Source organism: Ziziphus jujuba, chromosome 12 (assembly GCF_031755915.1).
Source record: "Ziziphus jujuba cultivar Dongzao chromosome 12, ASM3175591v1".
Lineage (NCBI taxonomy): Eukaryota > Viridiplantae > Streptophyta > Magnoliopsida > Rosales > Rhamnaceae > Ziziphus > Ziziphus jujuba.
In genome coordinates this window covers 25,319,055-25,340,976 of record NC_083390.1, presented here as the reverse complement: position 1 = coordinate 25,340,976, position 21,922 = coordinate 25,319,055, and the positions used below count along the sequence as shown (strand labels likewise).

The 21,922-nt window shown below is 34.2% G+C and overlaps 4 protein-coding genes across 4 annotated transcripts; 3 read left to right on the top strand and 1 right to left on the bottom strand.

Moving 5' to 3' along the window:
- The first annotated feature begins 4,669 nt into the window (after positions 1 to 4,669).
- Positions 4,670 to 7,150, top strand: LOC107417600 (exocyst complex component EXO70C1). The gene has a single exon (XM_016026206.4). It carries the CDS (start codon positions 4,813 to 4,815, stop codon positions 6,937 to 6,939), a length of 2,127 nt encoding a protein of 708 aa, XP_015881692.3. The 5' UTR covers positions 4,670 to 4,812; the 3' UTR covers positions 6,940 to 7,150.
- A 2,360-nt stretch (positions 7,151 to 9,510) lies between these two features.
- LOC107417650 (glutaredoxin-C1) lies at positions 9,511 to 10,266 on the top strand. The gene has a single exon (XM_016026266.4). It carries the CDS (start codon positions 9,624 to 9,626, stop codon positions 10,005 to 10,007), a length of 384 nt encoding a protein of 127 aa, XP_015881752.1. The 5' UTR covers positions 9,511 to 9,623; the 3' UTR covers positions 10,008 to 10,266.
- Positions 10,267 to 12,760: 2,494 nt separating this feature from the next.
- LOC107417630 (uncharacterized) lies at positions 12,761 to 14,627 on the top strand. The gene is made up of 2 exons (XM_016026248.4): positions 12,761 to 13,393; positions 13,675 to 14,627. The coding sequence occupies exons 1-2, from the start codon at positions 13,210 to 13,212 to the stop codon at positions 14,415 to 14,417; spliced, it is 927 nt and encodes a 308-aa protein (XP_015881734.1). The 5' UTR covers positions 12,761 to 13,209; the 3' UTR covers positions 14,418 to 14,627.
- A 1,426-nt stretch (positions 14,628 to 16,053) lies between these two features.
- LOC107417598 (protein MICRORCHIDIA 7) lies at positions 16,054 to 21,207 on the bottom strand. Its single transcript, XM_048462087.2, has 20 exons — positions 20,718 to 21,207; positions 20,559 to 20,648; positions 20,362 to 20,436; positions 20,222 to 20,256; positions 20,038 to 20,116; positions 19,779 to 19,871; positions 19,536 to 19,620; positions 19,288 to 19,363; positions 19,052 to 19,180; positions 18,868 to 18,966; positions 18,649 to 18,750; positions 18,345 to 18,518; positions 18,158 to 18,253; positions 17,823 to 17,874; positions 17,597 to 17,708; positions 17,224 to 17,515; positions 16,881 to 16,975; positions 16,689 to 16,776; positions 16,452 to 16,574; positions 16,054 to 16,366 (listed from the first exon to the last, which is right to left on the bottom strand). The coding sequence occupies exons 1-20, from the start codon at positions 21,205 to 21,207 to the stop codon at positions 16,307 to 16,309; spliced, it is 2,445 nt and encodes an 814-aa protein (XP_048318044.2). The 3' UTR covers positions 16,054 to 16,306.
- Positions 21,208 to 21,922: the final 715 nt, after the last annotated feature.

The window sequence follows — 21,922 nt, the reverse complement described above, 5'->3', positions numbered from 1 at the left end:
AAATGTGCATAGGTGTGGCATCGATGGATGTTGGTGTGATTAAAGAAAAATATCTTATTTTTTCCCCCAAACTATTCCTTTTGTTGTAGGAATCTTATCAGTTTGAAACCCAATAAGTGAGTACATATAAGTGTCCAGGACCTTCTTCTGATCAATTTTCAGAACATTAGCTCATCATGTATGTCTCTTGTTCAATCACAACTCTGCTATGTGTGTGTGTGTGTGTATATATATATATATATATATTCTGTGATCAGATTCTCTTTAAATATTATTTATACAAACTATTATCAAAATTTCAATTCTTACTGTTTACCAAAAAATAATTTCAATTCTGACAATATTGGCAGGTAATTTATTTCACCATACACGACTTTCAGTCCCTTGGGGGGAAGAGGGCCGGGGGGGAGGGAATTGTATCCCAAACAGCAAATTCTCTGGCCTTTAATTGCTCCCATTTGTATCATCAGTGATGGAATTGATAGGATTGGACCCGAAAAATACATTTTCGTTTATATTAAATTTACTCAAATATATTTTTAAATATTAATTTTTATTTATAAAAAATTAACTTGAATATATTTGTAAATTTCACAACAATCATAGTTGATAAAGAAGATTTTGATATTAAAATTCCTAATATATATATATATATATACACATACAAGAATTCTTTAATTATAAAATTTATTACATGGCAAATGATAAAGATTATTACATACTATTTTAGTTATTTAGAATAAAATTTGAATAATAATTAAAAAAAAATCAATAAATATTTGCCGTATAAATATTCTAATTTGATAAAGGTTACCACATAATTTTTAAATCTTTTAGATTTAAATTTAAATAATAACTAAAAAATAATAAGAATCTGCCACATAAACATCCTGATTTAATTAAATCAAATATTTTTTAATGAAAATTGTACTTATAGATTTTTTATTTTTTAATATTGAAAATTGAGAATTTAAACTTAAAATCTTTGGTGAGAAGTAGTACTTTTACCGACGTCCTATTTGAATAATGATAAATTTATTGAAAATTTAATTTTTTTAATAAAGTAATAATTTTTTAATGTTTAGGTATTTATTTTGAAATAAAAAAATGTAGAATTAGACAATTAGATTCCTAATGGAAAAATATGAATCAATATTGTTCCCACATTGAGAATCATAGAAAAAATAATTTAAATTTTTTTTTTTTAAAAAATACAAATTTATTTTTAATTTATTATACAATATTAAATTTAATTAATTATAAATTCTAACTTTTCTATTTTTTTAATTAAACATAACAAAAGGAAATTTGATTATTAAAAAATTAATTTAAAAAATTTAATCTTGAGAATCAGTTTTCCATTAAACTTTGGCATTTTCCCAATGAGACCTAAGGGCATACTCCATATGGGTTAAAAATTAAAAGTGAAGAAATATTTTCATTTAACTAGATAAGGGTATTTTACAAAATTTTTTTTTTCTCAGCCATGCATTCAGATTCTTTTTTTTGTTATTTTCTTCCTCTTCCATATCTTGTTTGAAAATTATTGGTATGTCCATTCATAAAAATCAGGGTCAAATGTTTTGTTGTGGTAAATTTGAAATGTTTAAATTTCATAAATTTTGACTATGCATAATAGAAAATAAAAGATAGTTTATGCAATGAGTACATCATATCATTTAAATTCCTTATAATTATTATGGATAAGGTAACTTCAAATCGTCAAAATAAAATATATAGCTTCTACATAATATTGCTACATATTGGATTATGACTAATTTATGACATCATATATCCATATACGAGTTACATTTAAAAAAAAAAAAGTTTTTCATTATTGATGGTGAGGATTTGGGAGTGGTGTAAAAAAAAAAAAAGTGGCAAATTATGGTGAGGGTAAGATGTGTAAAACAGAGACGTGGGTCAGAGGAAATGGCATACGTTTTGACCTTGAAATTTTTGGATTTGTTTGCAACGTGCCATACTGCTATGAAAAAATCAATATACCACCGACAATATTCCGAAAGAAAACACACCAAAGTGGGCTACTCTTTATTCTTCTCACTCCATTCTAAACTTCTGGCTTCCCCATTTTTTGTCATCCTACGAGGAAGCTTCCAACTGTCATTTTCATTCACTAATTGTAATAATTTATTTTCCTAACTAAACAGAGAAAAAAAGGGACAGTCTAATGGCAGTGTTTATCTTCCTTGATTCGAATAACCCTAACAATGAAAACATTAAAAAAAAAAAGGCACAAAAGCATTTCCATTTTAGTCATTTTCCTCCTTCTCTCTCTCTCTCTCTCTCTCTCTCTCTCTCTCTCTCTCTCTCTCACACACTTTCATTTTTCCTGTTTTTTAATTTTTCTTGAAGCAATAACAATTGTAGTTTTTTTTGACACAATTCAATAGCAAAATCACTAATTTTTTAGAAAATTACTATGGTTCGAATCTTTCAAAATGGTGATAAAATAAAATAGAAAAGAAAAAAAAGTAATGATAATTGCAATGGATTTTGGCCAACAATTTTGGTAGATTGCCAATTGTTTTTACCCTTTTCATCTCTTCCTAAATTGAATTAACCCACAAATCACGATTGAAGCAGGTTGACTTGTTGGTATGAAGTCATCTTTCACGTCAAACAATCAATTCTCAATTTATCTTCTCTTTTTTTCTTTGCTAACTATATTAACATGAATTATATTACCAAAATATACATACATACATATATATATATATATATATAACATGGAATTAAGTTAAATCAAAGAATGTCACTTTTTTCCCCGAAAATAAAAGAAATTTATGATTATGACAAGTAAATCAAACTCTTATCATTTGTAGAAGTCATTCCCCAACAAAGATTAAATTGGAAAAAAAAAAAAAAGTATGTACTTCTACAATAATGCAAAATTCAAGAACAAATGAAATTCAAGTACGTGCGCTTTTCTAGATGCAATTGCGAAGACGTGTTTAGTCTACATTTGTTGAGAATATATCAAAAGACACGTTATTGGTATATGAAGTAACAAATTGGACTCATTTTAATTGCTTCAAACTGTTGGCAATTATAAATATCTTGCATATAATATCAAGGTTTCACACTTCATTTTCTAATTACACACACAAACATGAATATTTAGGTTAATTTCCAAGGTTTCACATTTTGGAAAAACAGACCCTGGTGAGCAATATTCCAGATAGGTTAAAACGCCAAAACTATGCTCCCTCCAATGAAATCCACAAAGATCAGCAAAGAAAAACAAGGGGAAAAAAAAAAACAGAAGAAAGTTCCAACCAAAAGTAGGACCCGAAGGTGTTTTTATTGTTTGCAAGGACAAAGCTGGGTGAGGATTTAAAGAAAAGAAAGATGGTATTTATAATATAGGTGAATGAATGAATTTTATATAAAATTGGGTCCTTCTAGGTTAAACAGGCTGGATGTTGTACCAAATCTAGCACGGAAGACCATGGAATGGTGGACATTAGACCCAAGTTGTCCGCACCATTGCCCACATTGTTTCCCCAACCTAATGTGAACTCGTTGCTCTTCATCTAAATCAAACTCCAACTTCTACCAACCTTCTTTTTATTTATTTATTTGTTTATTTTCACCTATTACAATCTGCACTCACCTTTCTTAACAAAAAAATGTTGCATCACTGCTCCAAGTGACCTAGCTTTCCTCCGCTGTGACTCACAGGGTCAGTTAAGTTAGCCAATAGACGCAATCCATTTATATTATGACAATGCACAAAATATGTTGATGTTAAATACCGAAATGGGCTTGCTAATCACAACCAGTTTTTTTATTTACTTTGCTTCATGACTAGATTGTTATCCTTTTGAAGGCAGGTTAGTGGTGAAATTACTACTTTTTCAAACAATAATGTCGAATATTTTATTAAAATTACTATTTTTTTAAATAATAATTCTGAATTCAAATATCCATAATAAAAAATCTACATCAATCCAGAATCATTGTCGTAGGAAGTAAAAGTCACTTCATTTTATTTAACAATTTATTTGAAGTCTTAGATTTCCCCACATACAATTATTATGGCAGGCTTCAAGTCCATGCATGGGACTCCAGTTTGTCCATTGGGCCTCTACGACTCTTCAAAAGAAAACCCAAGACCATGCTGAGCCCATTTGTCAATTATCCAGGAGATGAAACGATGTCAAGATTGAAGACGAGTGAAGACCAAGACGTGGAAAAATAACAAATAAAAAATTTGAAAAAAAGAGTAGTAAAATTGATGACCACGTGATCACGGCGGTCCAATGGTCTGGCACTTGGGCCGATTCTGGGAAGAAACTGAAAGACGTGAGGAGTGGGAAAAAAAAAAAAAGAAAAAAAAAAAGAGAAAAGAAAATTGGTCGTGGGAAGCACTTGTTAAACGGATGGTCAACGCTCTATTGGACCAACTACAACCTTTCCTTTCTTTTTATTTATTTATTTATTTATCTTTTTCCTAACACCCCAAAACATCCACCTTCTCCGGATTCTTTTCATTTTCCACCACCTCCAAACATTTTTAACAAAATAATAACACACACAAAATTATTATTATTATTATTATTATTATTAATTCACTAAATTAAATTAAATTAAAAACAATGAGATAAAGATAAAGCATGAAGAAGAAGAATCATTCTCCGTCATTTTCGCCATGCAAGTTCTCCTCCATTCCATTTCTTCCACAACCAAAATCCATTTTCACTTTTCCAGACAAACAAACATATTATTATTATTATTATTTTTATTTTTAATATCTTCCTAAAACTTAAAACTACATGCTCGGCGATTATGGAGAGAAGCCTCCTCTTTCCACCCGAAAAGACCCGCAGTTTTGCAAGAAATGCCTCCGACATCGCCGATGGCAAATTAGACTTTTCCCATCTTTCCCCTGCGGATTTAGCACCCGACGACCATCGTAATCATAATCATGATCATGATCATGACCATGACCATGACCATGATCATGACAAAGAACCTTCCTCTTCCTCCGACTCCAACACCAATCTCTCTCAAATCCTCGACGATGTTGATCGCTTCTTGGATGGTTTATCAGCTGTTCAAAATGAATCCGACCCACCCGATGTTCCAAACTCGGTGGAGTTGCTTTCCCAGAAAATGGACTCCATGATTTCCAAATACAATGCTAATGTTAAAAAATCCATGAGGTTTGGTAAAGATCCTGCTCTCGATTCTTCATTTCTTGAAGCAGTGAAACGAATCTCTCAACTGTCTCAGAAATTGGCTGATTTCCCTTCCAATGCATCCATGGCTTCTGCTCTAAATCGAACCAGTTCCATTCTTCAACGAGCAATGTCATTTATGGACGAAGAATTTCGGTTGCTTCTCGAGGATAACAAATCCAATAAAGAATCTGATCATCATCATCCTCAGCATCAGCATCCCAATCCCAATCTCAAATTTCACAAAACCACCACAAAGCAATCATCGTTCAACGGCAATCACAGTCACAATCACGAAACAGACCGCTGTATCTTACCCAACCACAATCCCGAACCCGACCCGGAAGACGAATACCCTGGATTCTCACCCGAAACCATTTCCAACATGAACAAAATCGCGACGGCGATGATCTCGGCCGGATACGAGACGGAATGCCACATGGCATTCAGTGTCTCAAGGCGAACCGCATTCAGAGGAGCGCTCGATGAGCTCGGATTCGACAATCTCAGCATCGACGACATCCACAGAATGTCTTGGGAATCTCTCGAAGGAGAAATAGCCACGTGGATAGCCGTAGTCAAGCAATGTTCCACCGTGCTCTTAAACGGAGAACGGAAGCTCTGCGACTCCATTTTCTCCTGCAACAGCTCCATGGCCGAGAGCCTTTTCAGCAACCTGGCTCGAGCCGTAGCCATTCAGATTCTCAACTTCGCCGAAGCCGTTGTCCTGACGAAACGAAGCGCCGAGAAGCTGTTCAAGATTCTCGACATGTACGAAACCCTCCGCGATCTGATTCCCGTCATTCGCGAATCCTATCCAGACGGCTCCGTTTCCAACGAGCTCGTTTCGGAAGCCGAGACGGCGACGAGTCGTCTCGGAGAAGTCGCGGTGAGCATATTCTGCGAGCTCGTGAATTCAATCAAGAACGACAATGGAAGAACTCCCGTGGCAAGTGGCGCAGTGCATCCTTTGACGCGTTACGTGGTGAATTATCTAAAATACGCCTGCGAGCTTTACAAAGAGTCGTTGGAACAGGTTTTCCAACAGCACGTGAAAATGAACGACAAGCACAAAAACGACGTCTTAGCGCAAGAGGATGAGGAAGACCACAGAGAGAGGGACAAGGACGATGGTACGTGCAAAGCGTCGTCGTTTGGGCTGCAGTTATTGTCGGTGATGGATCTCCTGGAAGAAAACATCGAGATGAAATCAAAGCTGTATAGAGATCCATCGTTGCGCTTTATATTCTTGATGAACAATGGGAGATATATATTGCAGAAGATCAAAGGGTCGAGCGAGATACACCAATTGATGGGCAACACGTGGTGTAGGAAAAAATCATCGGCTCTGAGGGGTTACCATAAGAACTATCAAAGAGAAACATGGGGTAAAGTGTTGCATTGCATTAGCCATGAAGGTATGATGGTTAACGGGAAGATATCGAAGCCTGTGCTGAAGGAGAGGTTTAAGACTTTCAATGCCATGTTCGATGACATACACAAGACGCAGAGCACGTGGGTGGTGAGTGATGAGCAACTTCAGTCGGAGCTTAGAGTTTCGGTATCGGCGGTGATGATTCCGGCGTACAGGTCGTTCTTGGCCAGGTTTAAGCAGAATTTTGATTCGGGAAAACAAGCGGAGAAGTACATCAAGTACCAACCGGAAGATATTGAGACCATGATTGATGATCTGTTTGATGGAAATGCTACATCAATGGCCAGGAGGAAGACATGATCATGATAAAGTACATATCGTCACCATGATCAGAAAACTACATCAAAAAATGTATGTTAAAAGATAGGAGATGAGTGAACATTTCAAGTGTTGGGGTTTTTTCTTCCCTTTTTTTTTTTTTTTTTTTTGGTGTATAATTTGTAACTTATTTGTTGTATGCATTTTTTGGCAGCCACATTTTAACCATGCACATGCGAAAGTTTATTTTCAATTCGATCATCATATAATATTTTACAGGAATTTTCTATAACATTTCAATTCATAGCCTACCATTTCAATTTACTTAGAATTACCATTTCCAATTAGGGATAGGGCATGATTACATTTATATTATTAACACTAACACTCCTTTCAGGCCTGGTCTCTTTTAGATTCATTTTAGCTACTTACATTTTTTTTAAAAAAAAAATTTAAATAGAATTGTTAAGTTTTTGAATGTAGGACCTCAAACATTTTGATTCTGAAAGTATGTAGAATTACTATTTTCTTTTTTTTTTTTTTTTTTTTTCCCTCTAAAAGCTTAAATAATTAGGAGATAAGTCATCCTTCCATTAATAGCGTTGGACAATGTTTTGGAAGAGTAGTAGTAGTCATTGGAAGCTAATTAGACTGTAGTACTTAAAACGGGCTTATTCAATGTTATGTCCAGTCTCTATGACCAAACCCATGGGTATCCGTGTATAGCTAGATTAGGCCCTAAGGCTCATCAACCTTTATGTCATTTCCAAAACATACCATATCATCAAATCCTAAATATACTTGTACTAACACAAAGTAGAACATTAGAAACCAGATTAGTGTAACTAAGTGAGAATGAATTATAGAAAGAAAGGAGAAGGGCCATAAGAATCAGCACATATATTTTTGAAGGCCATTGCGATGTAGAGGGTAGAGACAGAGGGGCTATATAGGAGAAGAGGGACAAGAACAAGACTAAAAGGTGGAAAAGTTAGTTTACGGTCGGAAGGGTAGGGGAAAAACCCAGGAGCTAAAGACCCAAAAGTGTAGGACTCAATTACATGCGCTTATATCTCGCCGGTATTCGGCGCAAATCACCGTACCCCATCCGCCGCCCAGCTCAGTTTCTGCCTCTCTGCCTCTCTGCCTCTCTGCCTCTATCTCTGCTGCAGGCCACCCCACGCCTTAGTCTTTGTTCATCTTTTTCTATGTACCCAAATATTTCTGCCACTTTGTCACTGCTTTTCGTGAACGTTGCCACTGCATTATTCACATAACTCATTTATTTATTTTATATATAAATGTATATATTTCTGTCCATACTCCTGTTTATTATCAGCCTCTGCAAATTCTACTGTCCCACGCCATATTATCTGGACTACTGCTTCAATATTTAGGAGGTCCGGTCCATCCACAATTTTTCTTGTATTTATATATATATATATATATACCTTTTCTATAATTAGTCTCGAAATGAAATTTTTATAGTATACATATGTTTTTTGAATTTTCACCTTACCTTTAGGGTTATCAAAATTTTTAGGTGAACATGACTTAATGGTGATGTCATAAAAATAATAATGTGCTTTTTTATTTGTAAATATCAAAAATTTTATTAATTTTCTTTTACTGTTGAAGATTATTATACTTGATCTAAATTGCACGCTATGGCTTTTTGAATGATGTAATGCATTAAGTGGGGGTAGAAAACACCCCCATCAAAGACCTAACCCCTTGCATTATTTTGTATAATTTTTAGCTTACCATGTTGTTGTAGTTGTAGTACATCTTTGGAACTGTAAAAAATCGAAGGGGGACAAAAAACCGAAACCCCATTAAAATAAAATAAAATTCAGGAAGAGAAAAGAGAAAGATATACTACCATACAAGAGCTTTTTTTTGTTTTTGTTTTTGGGTAATACATGATACAAGGGCATTTGAGAAATTGAGCTCTCCTTTCTTTTTTTTTTCCCCGTGAGAAGGAGTGAGAGAGAAAGATAAGGTCAAAGTTCGTTGAAAGAAGTGAGAGAATGGTTGTTGATGATGATGATGGTGATGATGATCATGTTTACCGTTTGAGAATCCAAATGAAAAACCAAACATGCGCGTAAGGGTCACGTCAGAAACACAAGAGCTTTTGGTCCAAACACATAACTCATCCCCGACAACAAGGACCAACTCAGCCGTCTAATCTCTCCTCTATACTTCTCTGATAAAGCCTGTTCATATTGTCCCTCTAATGACCTCAAAAAGCACATTATTTTTTTTAGCTCAAAAATTAACCATATGGAAATTTAAAAAATAATAAATAATGCATTCTGACACTGACACCCCCATCGTACTCTTCAGCGTAGACAACCACCCCCTTTAGCCGCCTTGCGTAGGCCATAGCATTTTTACTGTATATATATATTGTATGTTGTCCACGTCTCATCTCTTGTGGGTACAGACAGCAATCCTTTTAAAGCAAAAACCACGAGATCCTCCACGCACGCGCTGCGACAAGAACAGACAAACCCCAATCCCTCCATTATTACCATTTTACCCCTCTTGCACTCCCCATATAATGTATAAAACCCCCCTCCATGCCACGCCACACTTAATTACCTCACACTCACTCACTAACTTACATCCCTTTCTTCTTCATCTTCTTCTCTCAGCTTTATTTTGTTTTGTTTGTTTGTTTGGTTGTCGAGAAAATTTGTTAATCAGAAGAGAAAAAAAAAATGCATTACCAACAGAGTTCGGAATCGTGGGGGTACTATGTGCCAACGGTGAGGTGCATGGGAAGTGACCCATTGGAGAGGGTTGTGAGGTTGGCATCGGAGAGTGCGGTGGTGATATTCAGTGTGAGTAGCTGTTGCATGTGTCATGCCGTGAAGCGGTTGTTCTGCGGGATGGGAGTGAATCCGACGGTGTACGAGCTCGATCAGGACCCCAGAGGGAAAGAGATTGAGAGGGCTTTGATGAGGTTGCTTGGCAACTCGCCTGCTGTTCCTGTTGTTTTCATTGGTGGGAAGCTTATTGGTGCTATGGACCGTGTCATGGCTTCCCATATTAATGGAACCTTGGTTCCACTTCTCAAGGAGGCTGGTGCTTTATGGCTCTGAATTATCTCATGATCCATATATTCTCATAAAAAAAAAGAAAGAAAAGAAAAACAAAACCTAAAAAAAATTAAAGAATGAGTGGGGTTGTTTTCTTGAGCTCCAATTTTCATATACATTTGGAATTAATATTATGTTATGTTTTAGTTTTCCTTTTTTTTTTTTTTTTTTTTTACTTTTCTGGCAAAAAGAAGAGCTAATGGGCGCGTACTAGGGGTGTAATTGATCCTTTTCTTCTGTATAGAAATGGAATGCAAATTTTTCCGAATCAACCTTACCTTACTTTTTAAATTTTTTTCCTTAATCTATTTATTTATATTTGTGTGTGTTTATCGATTTTTCTAATGAAGCTTTTTGATTGGTTTATACTTAAATATTGGGACTTGGGAATTTCTTACTGGTCTAATTTACGCCGAGAAAGTCCTTAATGTTATTATTCTTTTGGGAATGTTAAGGAATGGTCTTTTCCGGCTTTAAGGGAAGCCCGTACGCGTGGCTATTTTGAATTAACATTGACGATTTTTTTATTATATGTTTATATCTGTTTGCCATTTTAAGTACAGAGATCATGATGATGGGGTCTATGTTGGATACAAAGTCTGACCAATTTTTACATATGCCTGATCGTAAATTTTCTTGTAAATTCCCATCTTATTTGCCTTACTGTGTAAGAAAAAAGAAGTATTTGGGTTTCAACAGGGCACTTCTATTGCAGTCAAATAAAAACAAAAGGGTGTTAAAGAAAAAAAAAAAAAAAAAGGAACAAAAATAGTACTTGTTGACGTGACTTTATGTGGAGTTATAATGGAAGTTTGTACAAATTTTTGTTTAAAATGATAAGCCTGTGTTTGTCCTTCGGTCCTTTTGTCTTCTACTTTGACTATCTAGTCAGCCAATCAACTTTTCCAGATGTAGAATTACTTTAGAAATTTCCCAAACCAAATCCAAAACTTTTGAAGGTAGAATTTGTATGAAAGAGCCCTGAGAGCCCAATTCATTTGGTCGATTAACAAGTCAGGGCCCCGTGGCCCATCAGTATCACCAATATTCAACAATGTCATTACATTGAAGCCCATTTCTGCCTTCAGTAGTTCGCCATCCTCGGTACATTTTCCTTGCAACAATTGCCAAAGCATCTCTCAGTACCTCTAGAGTATCAATGACTTGGTGGGAGTGATAGGAATTAAACTATAAACTGTGAAGGCCAATCGACTCACAGTGAATTATAAGAGGAGGTTTTTGCATATATTCTGTAGAAGGACTTTTTGCATATAAGAGCTCTACTACCACCCAAAAAAAAAAAAAAAAAGGAATCATCCATATAACGACTATAATAACGAGCAATTCAATGGTCACAATTTATGTGACTTCAATTATTGGTGGTTCGGTTGTATATAAGCCTTGTCTATTATATAGAGGTAATTAGAGAATTAGAGACTTCTTGTTTCCTATATGTGTTTGATTATGCGTTTCATTTTTGTTTGTTGTTTCATAAGTATTTCTTTTCACAAACCCCAAGCAACCCACTTATTTGGTTCTTTTTTGTTCCCACATTTTTGCATTGGTAACTCTTAATAACCTGATAGAGGGGAGGATTACACACACACACACACACACACACACACACACACACACACACACACACATATATATATATATATATATGTGTGTGTGTGTGGATTTTGACAAAACATGTGGCTCGAAATCACTCTACAATGTCCAAGAAAGGAACAAAGTAATCGTTAATTGGTAAGACGAAACCATTAAACATGAAATCCTTACGACTACTTCGCATTGACAAATCGTTTACCCAGCACAAAGACAAAAATCACTCATATAGGCCAGAGCATTATCATGCCAGATAGAAAATCACTCAATGGATACATAGACACTTTGAGATCCAGACTTTTAAATTTCTACACAAAATCTGATTCTAGCCACATAGGCCAAGCAAAACCCCATTAACATTGGCTTATGCATTAGACAATTGCAGAGGATAACAATGATAGTGTCAGAAACCATAATAATAACCTTTGGACTTTAGAGGCTAAAAGGGCACCTGCATAAACCTATACATATTTGTATTCCAGCAAGACATAACAAAAATTTGAAACCCAAATAATTTTGGAGACTCAAGGTCCTAAATCTGCCATGTGGTTTGTCACATGCTTCTTCTTTCTTATGCAGAATTAATAAGAATTACTTTTTCTACTGATTTTTCCACAGTAAATTGCCCCTAAAACAACTCACAAAATCTGTGATATATCCAAGGCAACCACAAAAATTAGTGTAACTTGTTATTATGTTATATTTGCCTTGTTTCTATCACGTGCCAAGATGTATTCAATTAATAGAATTCTATTTTACTCTGTTATTGCTTAAAAATTTTAAGGCGAGTGAAATAGTTGTTACCTAGTAAGAATTCTATAAGCATTTAAGGTATAGGTATATTTCTTTTTATATGGTTCTCTAAAAACTATAGTTTGTTAGACATTATTAAGTAGAAAAACACCAGAATATTTCCATTAATATTAACCACCAATCAAGAAGCACTTAAGTTGAGCTCTAATGGTCTAATAAAGTAAAATTTCAGACATTTCCCATCAAATTTTTTTTCATCCTACACCACATCACTCGTTTATTTGATGAGTTAAAAAACCATTAAAATCTGTTTTCAATCTCTTCCAATAAATAAAGTTAAATGTAATAGTTCCTAAACAAAGAAAAAAAGAAATATACTAGTTATGGAAATGGTGCCTTCTGCCAATAAAAAAAAGTTGTTGAAATATAGCCACAGAAACAAACGTGAGCTGCAAAACAGAAAGTAGTCTAAAAGAAAACAAAGGGTGCTTCGTAACCTGTCAGTTTTGCTACAGAATTAAAATCCCTCTTTTACGTCTTTCCTCTTCACAATCTGCCAAACAGCTTCTTCACATGTCTTTGTTTTGTAGTGAATAGATAAAGCATATAATTTTATTTTTTTTCTAGCTCTCTGATTACAGTTGGTCCTCACAGCAAATACTCACGGGCTCTCATTGTCCGCAGAGTGAGAGAGCATATAATTCAGCCTTGCAACATAAATATGTTTAAAAATATTTATATATACATATACTTGATCAGATGCAGTGCATAGGGTTAGAGTGCCAACTGAAAGTACTATACCAAATAGATGCTTTTATAGTAGAAGCTTCTTCCTTCTTCTCCTATGTTTCCTCCAATGGATCCAATTGTCTTCCTTTTTCTTCTGCTTCTTACATCTTTCTTTACTTTCCCAGTAGCTACCTCAGCTCGATCCGCAAAAGGCAATGCTAAGATCACTGTAGTGGGTGCTGTTTATTGTGACACCTGTTCAGCCAATGCTTTCTCTAGGCACAGCTACTTCCTCCCAGGTAATCAACTCTCAGAACATAGAGATCATTGATTATACTTTAGTTGTGTAGGATTGGCCTTTTACAATCACAAACTATTTGTAAAACTATATACATTTTAATTAACATTTTCATTTTTTTTAAGTACAAATGGCTATTACAGTATTCCTTTTTGTTCATGTATTTCCCATCTCTTAATTAGAAAAGAAGAACAGAAAATGTAAAAACATCAACTTTACCAAAGGAGCTATTGGATTTTTTTGGTTTACATTTGTTGTTGTTTTTCTACTAATAATTATCAGGTGCGGATGTTCAAATACAATGCAAATTCAAAGCAAACACACCAGAAACAACAGAGCAGATGAATTTTGCAGTTAACAGAACCACAGATAAACATGGAGTATATAAATTGGACATACCATCTGTTGATGGGGTTAACTGCATAAAAGGCCTAGCTTTGGTCTCCATGTGTCATGCAACTTTGATAAGGAGCTCATCATCAGCCTGCAATTTTCCTGCTTTGAGGACAGCATCAGATGAGATCTCTGTCAAATCAGAACAAGATAACCTCTGCATATACAGCTTGAATGCAATGAGTTTCAGACCAACAAAGAAGAACACAACTCTATGTGGGAATCAAAAAGAGGAATTGGCAAAAACTTTCGACTCTTCCAAGTGCTTTTTTCCTTTCTTCCCACCTTATAAATTCCCCTGGCCTCCTCTCTCTTCATTTCCTTTCCCTCCACTTCCACCTTTATCTTCACTACCATTTCCTCTCCCTCCTTTTACCCCAATTCCATCTCAAAGCCCTCCTTCTTTGCCCTTCCCTTTCCCTCCCCTCCCTCCTTTACCTCCAACCCCATCTCTTTTCGCTCCACCACCTCCACCTGCTTTCAGTCTAACAGACCCAAGAACTTGGTTTCCTCCTTTGCTATCTCCTCCTCCTCCTCCACCACCTGCGTTTAGCCTTAGAGATCCTAAAACTTGGATTCCACATCTTCCTCCATCACCTCCTAAAGGAATTCAGAACAAAAATAGCCCATAGTATTGGTTTTTATTTATTAATTTTCCATTATTTATCTCAAAAATAACTATATATGTTCCAACATCTTCCAGATGTTTACAAGATTATATGTTTGGATTGGTGCATAATAGTTGGGTACGGAAACCTGCAGCATCATATTTTACTTTTTATATCGTTAATATTGAAATTTTCTGTACAGAATTGCTTATTATATACATACATATTTGCTCATATTCTATATCTTGTCAGTTTTTAATGCAACAAAATTAAGATCAGGAAAATAAAAAAATAAAAAAATAAAAATAAAAAGAGAAATTGCTGAAGCATAGAAAGCAGAAACAAGTGCAAGCTGTTAGAAACTTGCAGGAACTTTGCCTTCCATTGTTTAGTATCTGATCTGAACGAAGTTTGAAATGTTTCCCATCTGCATATGCTCTGCAGGAAATAACAATTTCTGTGCAGAAATCTGCAGAAAAAACAAGCTATTCAGTTTGTATGCAGAAGATCATCCCCTGTTTTGGAAGCCCTTTTATGGATTGTCTAAAATATGTCAAACTATTCTCTGTTTCGTACAATTAACCAGAATCGAACAAAAATATCAAATTTCATGTTCATTTTTCAACTTGGAGTCCAAAACTGGGAAGGCCAAAGATCAACAATAGTCCTACTATGTATGAGAAAAAGACCATAAAAATTTAATATGCCAAGCAAACATAGGGACCATAAAAATTTGATATGCCAAGCAAACCAAGAGCTTTCTAAATACATTTATGAAATTCTATTGGTTATATAAACTCTTCAACATGGCCAAACTAAGACTGTAAATGCAATTTTGGTTGATTAAATGGAAACTCCTCCGTTCACCGGAACAGAGTTGGAAGAGAGGATTATATAGCAGAATTCGAACAACAACAACAACAGAAAAAAAAAAAAAAAAAAAGAAAAAAAAAAGACTCACCTTGAAAACGAAATTGTGTTTACACTATTATATCTATGTAAGAAAGAATCATTAAAGCAAGGGAACTGGGTTTGCTCATTTAGTAGAGACCCGCTTGATTTGTTTGTCACAATAATACAATGAATTCAAATTCACTTAATGCCAAATTTTATTTTTTTTTTTAACAAAATATCTAATTTACAAACTATTCAAATATTCTACATTGCATTGTGATTCGAATCCGCTCGTTCATGGCACAGATAAAAGTGCTATGGAGCTAATCCACTTACTCAATGCCAAATTCATTTAAAAAAAAAAGAAATCATATGCTCAATCATCATCTTTAGTACTATCTTTCAATCAACCGTCTATTGCTTCCAAAATAAGGGTAAATCTGACAAATGCCCCAACGAAAAATTTTCAGCCTTCCAATTATTGTTACTTTAGTATTGGGCCCGGTTTTTATTTATTTATTTTTAATATTCCCTTACTTTTATAGTTAGTCAATAAATATTTAGCCAAGTCAAGCAAACCCCAAAAAAAAAATATATATATATATATATATTCTATATACCAGAGTTGCCAATTCCTTAATTTTATGTAATTTTATATATTATTTTTAGTTCTTTTTATCTTATGATGGTTCATCGAAGGCTTATATCCATAACCTGTAGGACAATAAAATGAATGGAGTACAGATAACAGAAAAAGACAGGAAGTACCATAGAATTATTGACATATTAGCTCAATAATTTGTATTGACAAAGGGTATAAACCTGGGTAAAATCACTTTCTCCCAAGTTGTAATTAAAATAAGAAAAAAAATAAAAAAAAATAAAAAAACTACAACGAATTAAACCTGTACACTAAATTAACAAAAATTAGCCTCCAAAAAAATATATATAAATTTTACAAAAAAATTGTGAGCCATTTTGATGTCAATGGACTTGAATTTGACTTTGCAGCTAGAAAGCTACCTCCCTTCTAGTCGTTTCACCTTATCAAGCAGCTTATCAATGGTATTAGAAGCATCCTAATGCAAAAAGAAAGAACTTATTAGAGCATGCTGGATTTTAAAAATTTAAAAAGGGCATAATTAAGATCAATTTAAAGCCTACCCTTAATTTCTGCCTTAATCTCTCCTCCTCCTCATCTCTTTGGGCCATTTCCTCCGCAAGCATATCAATCAAAGCCATTTGCTCTTTATCTGCTTCCTCTACTTTCTGTTCCAACTCTTGCACCTGATTTTGAATAAATAATAATAATAATAATAGCCAAAGCATTAGTGTTAAAATTCAAATTCACTGCTTTGTATAAAGAGAAAGAAAAAAGGTAAAATCAAATTCTGCACTTACTTTAGTTTCAAGAGATTTACACCTCTCTCTTTCTTGTTTTAAATCATTTAGCAAACTATCCATCACAGGTCCTTGAGTTTCCATTATTCTGCAAAAACAAAGACACATTTTAGAGACTAGCAATTTTGAAGGAAGTAATCAGTAGCCGTTAAATTTTGAACAGTTCAAAATTTGAGGAAATATTAACACTACCTTTCTCTTGAATCAGATTTCTCTTCCTCCAACTTGATCTTGTTCTCAGCGCGGTGATTAGCAGAATCCGGTCCAGCTTCATTACAGTGAGCTACCTGCTTGTTGCACAGCTAACACATTAAAAATTTAAACACTATGCATTTTGTTCTTTCAAATATATTTCTCAACTTAAGATTTTCATAAAAAAATTCATTGCACGAGAGAGAGATGCAATGAGAACATTCTTTTTGATATTATGATCTACCTTAAGCAGGAACAAGCAGAACCGAGAACATTCTTTTTGATACTATGATCTACCTTAAGCAGGAACAAGCAGAATTGGGAAATAAGAATTAAACATTACCTTTACATGTTGTTGAGGCTCAACTCTAGACTGTGACAACTTGTGATGTTGTTGAGGCTCAATTCTAGACTGTGACAACTTGTGACAATTTCTACCTTCGCTTGTAGCATTTACAGGTGATGATTTTTTATCATCTTTCTTACTGCAAATTTTGGGAGAACCTCCAGTAGCAGAATGGCTGTTCCTATCTATCCGTGTGGATTTTTTCTTATTGGATACAGAACCTGCCTTATCTGCAGAATTAACAATAGGTCGTCTTGCAGCATAACCAACTTCCTGGCAATTTCGACTCCTGAAGGACAAAAGATTTAGTAAACTATAATATTCATCATCTCAGTTTTATTTCAATTCATGAAGATGGATAAAAACTAACCAGTAGTCTTTTTGCATCCAGACCAATCTTGCCTCAAGTCTTGAAAGCACAGTTGTGCGCTCAAAACCCTGTTTGTCATGAGCTGGTTCGACAAAATTAGCTTCCAATACACCTGTTCATAAGAAAAAAACATAAGAAGAGTGAATTTGTAAAGTTGATCCGCATTAAAATTGGCTATATATTTAACACCGTAAGCCATACTAGAACCAAGTGAATTTGTACAAACCTATAACTCCACGACCATCACTGCCTGCAGGATTCCAAACCCTCCAGAACGGCTGGGAAAACAAAAGATCATCAGATAACATTTAAAATGATTAACAGTGCAATAATATTTATAGAATCTAAAACTGTTTCAAATGCAGAAAGTGTCTTCTGTTAAAATGAACCATACTAAAAGATTGTTTGAATCTAATATCACAAATTTCTTGGCCTACTGCAGATACCATAATCATATAAAGTTGAATGTCATGCAAAAAAAGATGAAAGAATCTCAAACCAGCTAAAATTCAATTTAAGACAAGATGTAACAGAAACATACAGCAGAAAGACGATACCAACCTTAATCAGCCGATTCTTGTGATAGACATTAAAGCCTTGTACATCGATATGAGCTTTTGCATCCTTCACAAAGCCAAGTGTACCAGTGGCAAATACCTGTACAAGCAGTTAAACAATTTAGGAAACTTGAAAGTTGAAAAACACAGCAAAATACTAAAAATTAAAGACTAAATTCTGAAAATATTACATCTGATTCTTTCTGCGAACCCTTTTGTATCCTTTCTATGATCTCCTTGGGTCTATAAGTGATCTCCTTAGTTAACATCATATCATTCACAATGTTATGGTGTTCAACATCTTTACCACGCAGAACAATTCTAAAGTCAGGTGGAAGCCTGAGATATAGAATCGACGCATAACTCTGCCAAAGATGAAATCAGAAAAGTTAAATCTCCAAAAAAAATAAAATTAAATTAAATTAAATTAAAAAATCATTTCAACAAATGTCTACAGTAAGCACTTGAATAAGCTCTTCAAACGCACATACAGACCCTTAAAGAATGTCGGTAGGTTAAGAAGTGTCTACAGTTGGGATATTCTTGTGCCATTCTTATGTTCTTCTCATCCCTGTTGACTCCTCTAATTTGAATGTCCTGTCATTTCAAACATTAATATCAAACACACCCAACAAAAAAAAAAAAAAAAAACTTAAATCCTACTAAAACTTAAAAATAAAAAAATAAAAAAATGAAAGGGTTTTAAAAGCTTACATGGGGATCAGCATCAAAATCAAGTTCTAAGAGTCCTTCATCGTCCTCCCACAGGTTGTATATGATTATACGCGTTCCATGTTCCCCCAAGGCATTGAGCTTGTACATTACAGCAAATTGTCAGAGCAAAACATGAAGAAGAGAACAAAAAGTTAGAATTGCTGACAAAGGACTAATTTATTACCTGTTGAAAAAGATGTTGTTCGTTTGAATAAGGAGACCATTGCAAGATGGTTGCTAAATTTTTATTCCAATCATCCAACGAAGATCGGATCGTCTCCCTCCAACCATGCTCACTCTTCTCGTAGTCAATCTAAATTTTATAATATAAAACAGTAAAAAAAAAAAAAAAAACAAAATGAAATTAAAATAGAAACAAAGATACAGATATACATGTTACAATACTTTCAGAGTTCTTACCATGGGAACCACAATATCTTCTTTTCCAGTACCCCTCAAAAATGTGTATGATAACATTCCAACACTTTGAGTTGAGCTATAAGAAAATTATAAAAAAACAATTAATATCTGAGGTCCAAATTGCAAACAAACTAAAATAATAAATCCAAAAAAAAAAAAAACAGAAAGAATTTGCGCTACAGAATTAAGAGTACTATAAAATAAAAGCCTTCACAGTCTAATCTAAACACATAGAAATGGAAACCAACCTTGTACCATCTTTCTCGTGACAACGTGAAAACACAATGACATCTGCTCCAAGCCTCATAGTACTTGTCTTGAACCCATTTCCATCTGAAAAGAATATCATAAAGGAAATTAAATTTAACGGACTAAAAATCATACATATATTATATATATATATATATAATTAGAGTCAGATATAGATATTAATTCCAAGACCAACAAGATAATATAGTAAAGAAATATAATGTTGTAACAAAAATGCTTACATTGACCAATTGTGTTTGCCATCTTGCTTTTGACGGAATACCCAAGTGACATGCATTGTCGCATTTTATCAGGATTCATTCCACCACCATTATCTGCAGTTGAAAATAATTAACCAGACGAATTAATTAACCCCTCATCTTTCATTATCTCTGAACAATGATTACATAATTAAAGAATAAAAACCATTAGACTCTATATATATATATATATATATATATAGCGAGAGAGAGAGAGAGAGAGAGAGAGAGAACGACATACCATCAACTAGCAACATATGACTACCATCTTTGACATTGTTGATCATATCTACGTTAACAAAAGTGGCTCCATTGCAGACCTGCCCAACATTAATATGTAAGACTAAGGTTCTAAAAGTACATTATTAATTAATAATATTAAGAAACAAAATAATTGAAAGATAAGGAGGTAAAGAACCAAACACCTCGTCTAAAGAATTGTCAAGAAGCTCGGCGAAAGCTGCAAAAACAAGATAGAAGTCATTTGTATTATTTGTGTCCAAAATTCAAGTATCCAATACTAGAAAAATTAAAAAAAAAAAAAAATTTCAAAAGAGTTACTTACCTCCCAGTGCCCACTTATGACTTGTAGCATTTGAATGTAGAAACCTCGGATGCACTCGTACATGATCAATGCCAACTGCGAAATAAAATGATATATAAAGAAAATTGCAAACACAAATACTTTTTATACTTTAAGGAACCACTTAAATTAATGGTAAATATTTTTATTTTATTTTTAAAATTTAAAATTTAATTCACCAGAAGACAAAGCAGAGTTAGAGTGTCCAGCATTGGCGTCGTCCTCGTAATAATCCCCTGCTTTCCAGAATTGCTTGCAACTCCGAATAACTACATTATTATTATTATTATTATTATTATTATTATTATTATTGTTGTTATTATTATTATTATCAGCACCTTCGTCGGAGTTACTATTCTGAAGGTTATTATTGTAAATTCCATTATGATTCTCAGGAAACCGCTGAGAAATCGGCGCAACGTCCAACACTACCGGATCAATATACGGAAAGTTAAAAGGCGGCAGAGGTTGAAGAAACCCTAAAGGCGACTCAGTTTCACAATGCTCAAGTTTCGGCTTCTTCTTCGTCTGCGAAGAAGAACTAATTTCTTCACGAACATCCAAATTTCGCTTATAACTATTCAATCTTTCTCTCAGATTCTTTAACTTAGCGAGGGAATCAGATATTGCCGCGTCGTGGTCGTCGTTGCTTGGATCATTGACATTCGAAGATTGAGCGGAACTGTAACTGCTATTATTATTGTCGCTACCGCTGCTGCTGCTGATATCAATTGGCGTAGTTTTGACCTTATCATTGTTTCTTTTGGTGCAAAAATCGGTGTCTGCAGCAGCAGGGGTTTCTTTCTTGACGAAGACGGAAGAGTTCATGGTTTGATGACCAAGACGGACGGAAGTTTGTTGTTTGGTTTGCGAAAAAGGGAGAGAAAATAATATGAGAACAAAGAAAATTGGATTGAAATAGGAAAGAAAGAGGAGCCGGAGAAGAAGGAATTGCTCTCGGACTCTTGTGCTGTTAAAGCGGAGAGCGGCTGTGTGTGTGGCGCCCCTTTCCCTTTTATAACTGCGGCATCAGGGGCAAATTGGGAATTCCATATGGATTTGGAAAGTGAGAGCCGCCAATCTTTTGCAGTTTGCTACACCTAGTCAAGTGGTCTACTAAGGTCAATATTATTATTTTTTATTTATTGACGCTTTTTTCTTTTTGTTTAGTTGGAAGAACTTTATTAAATTAAAGCTCTTCAAATTACTCTAATTTCCAAGAAAAAATATATATCTATGGAAATATATGTTTTGGGATTTTGTAATTATTAAGATTCATCCAAAATAAAAAGAAACTATTCAAATATCAAAAAGCATTATATACTTATTAGTTATTTTTTTTTATTATTATAACTTTTGGAAATCTTTTTAGTTTTCTTTTTTTGTTATATATATACATGAATTTTAGAAAAATAAACATATTTTTGGGTAAAGCACTTCAAATTTTTGGAAATTTTCATGTAGAGATGATGACTAAATTGTCAAAGCTTCATTTTGTTAAAAAAAAAAAAAAATTATGGCCTAGGGCAAAATTTCTTTGGGG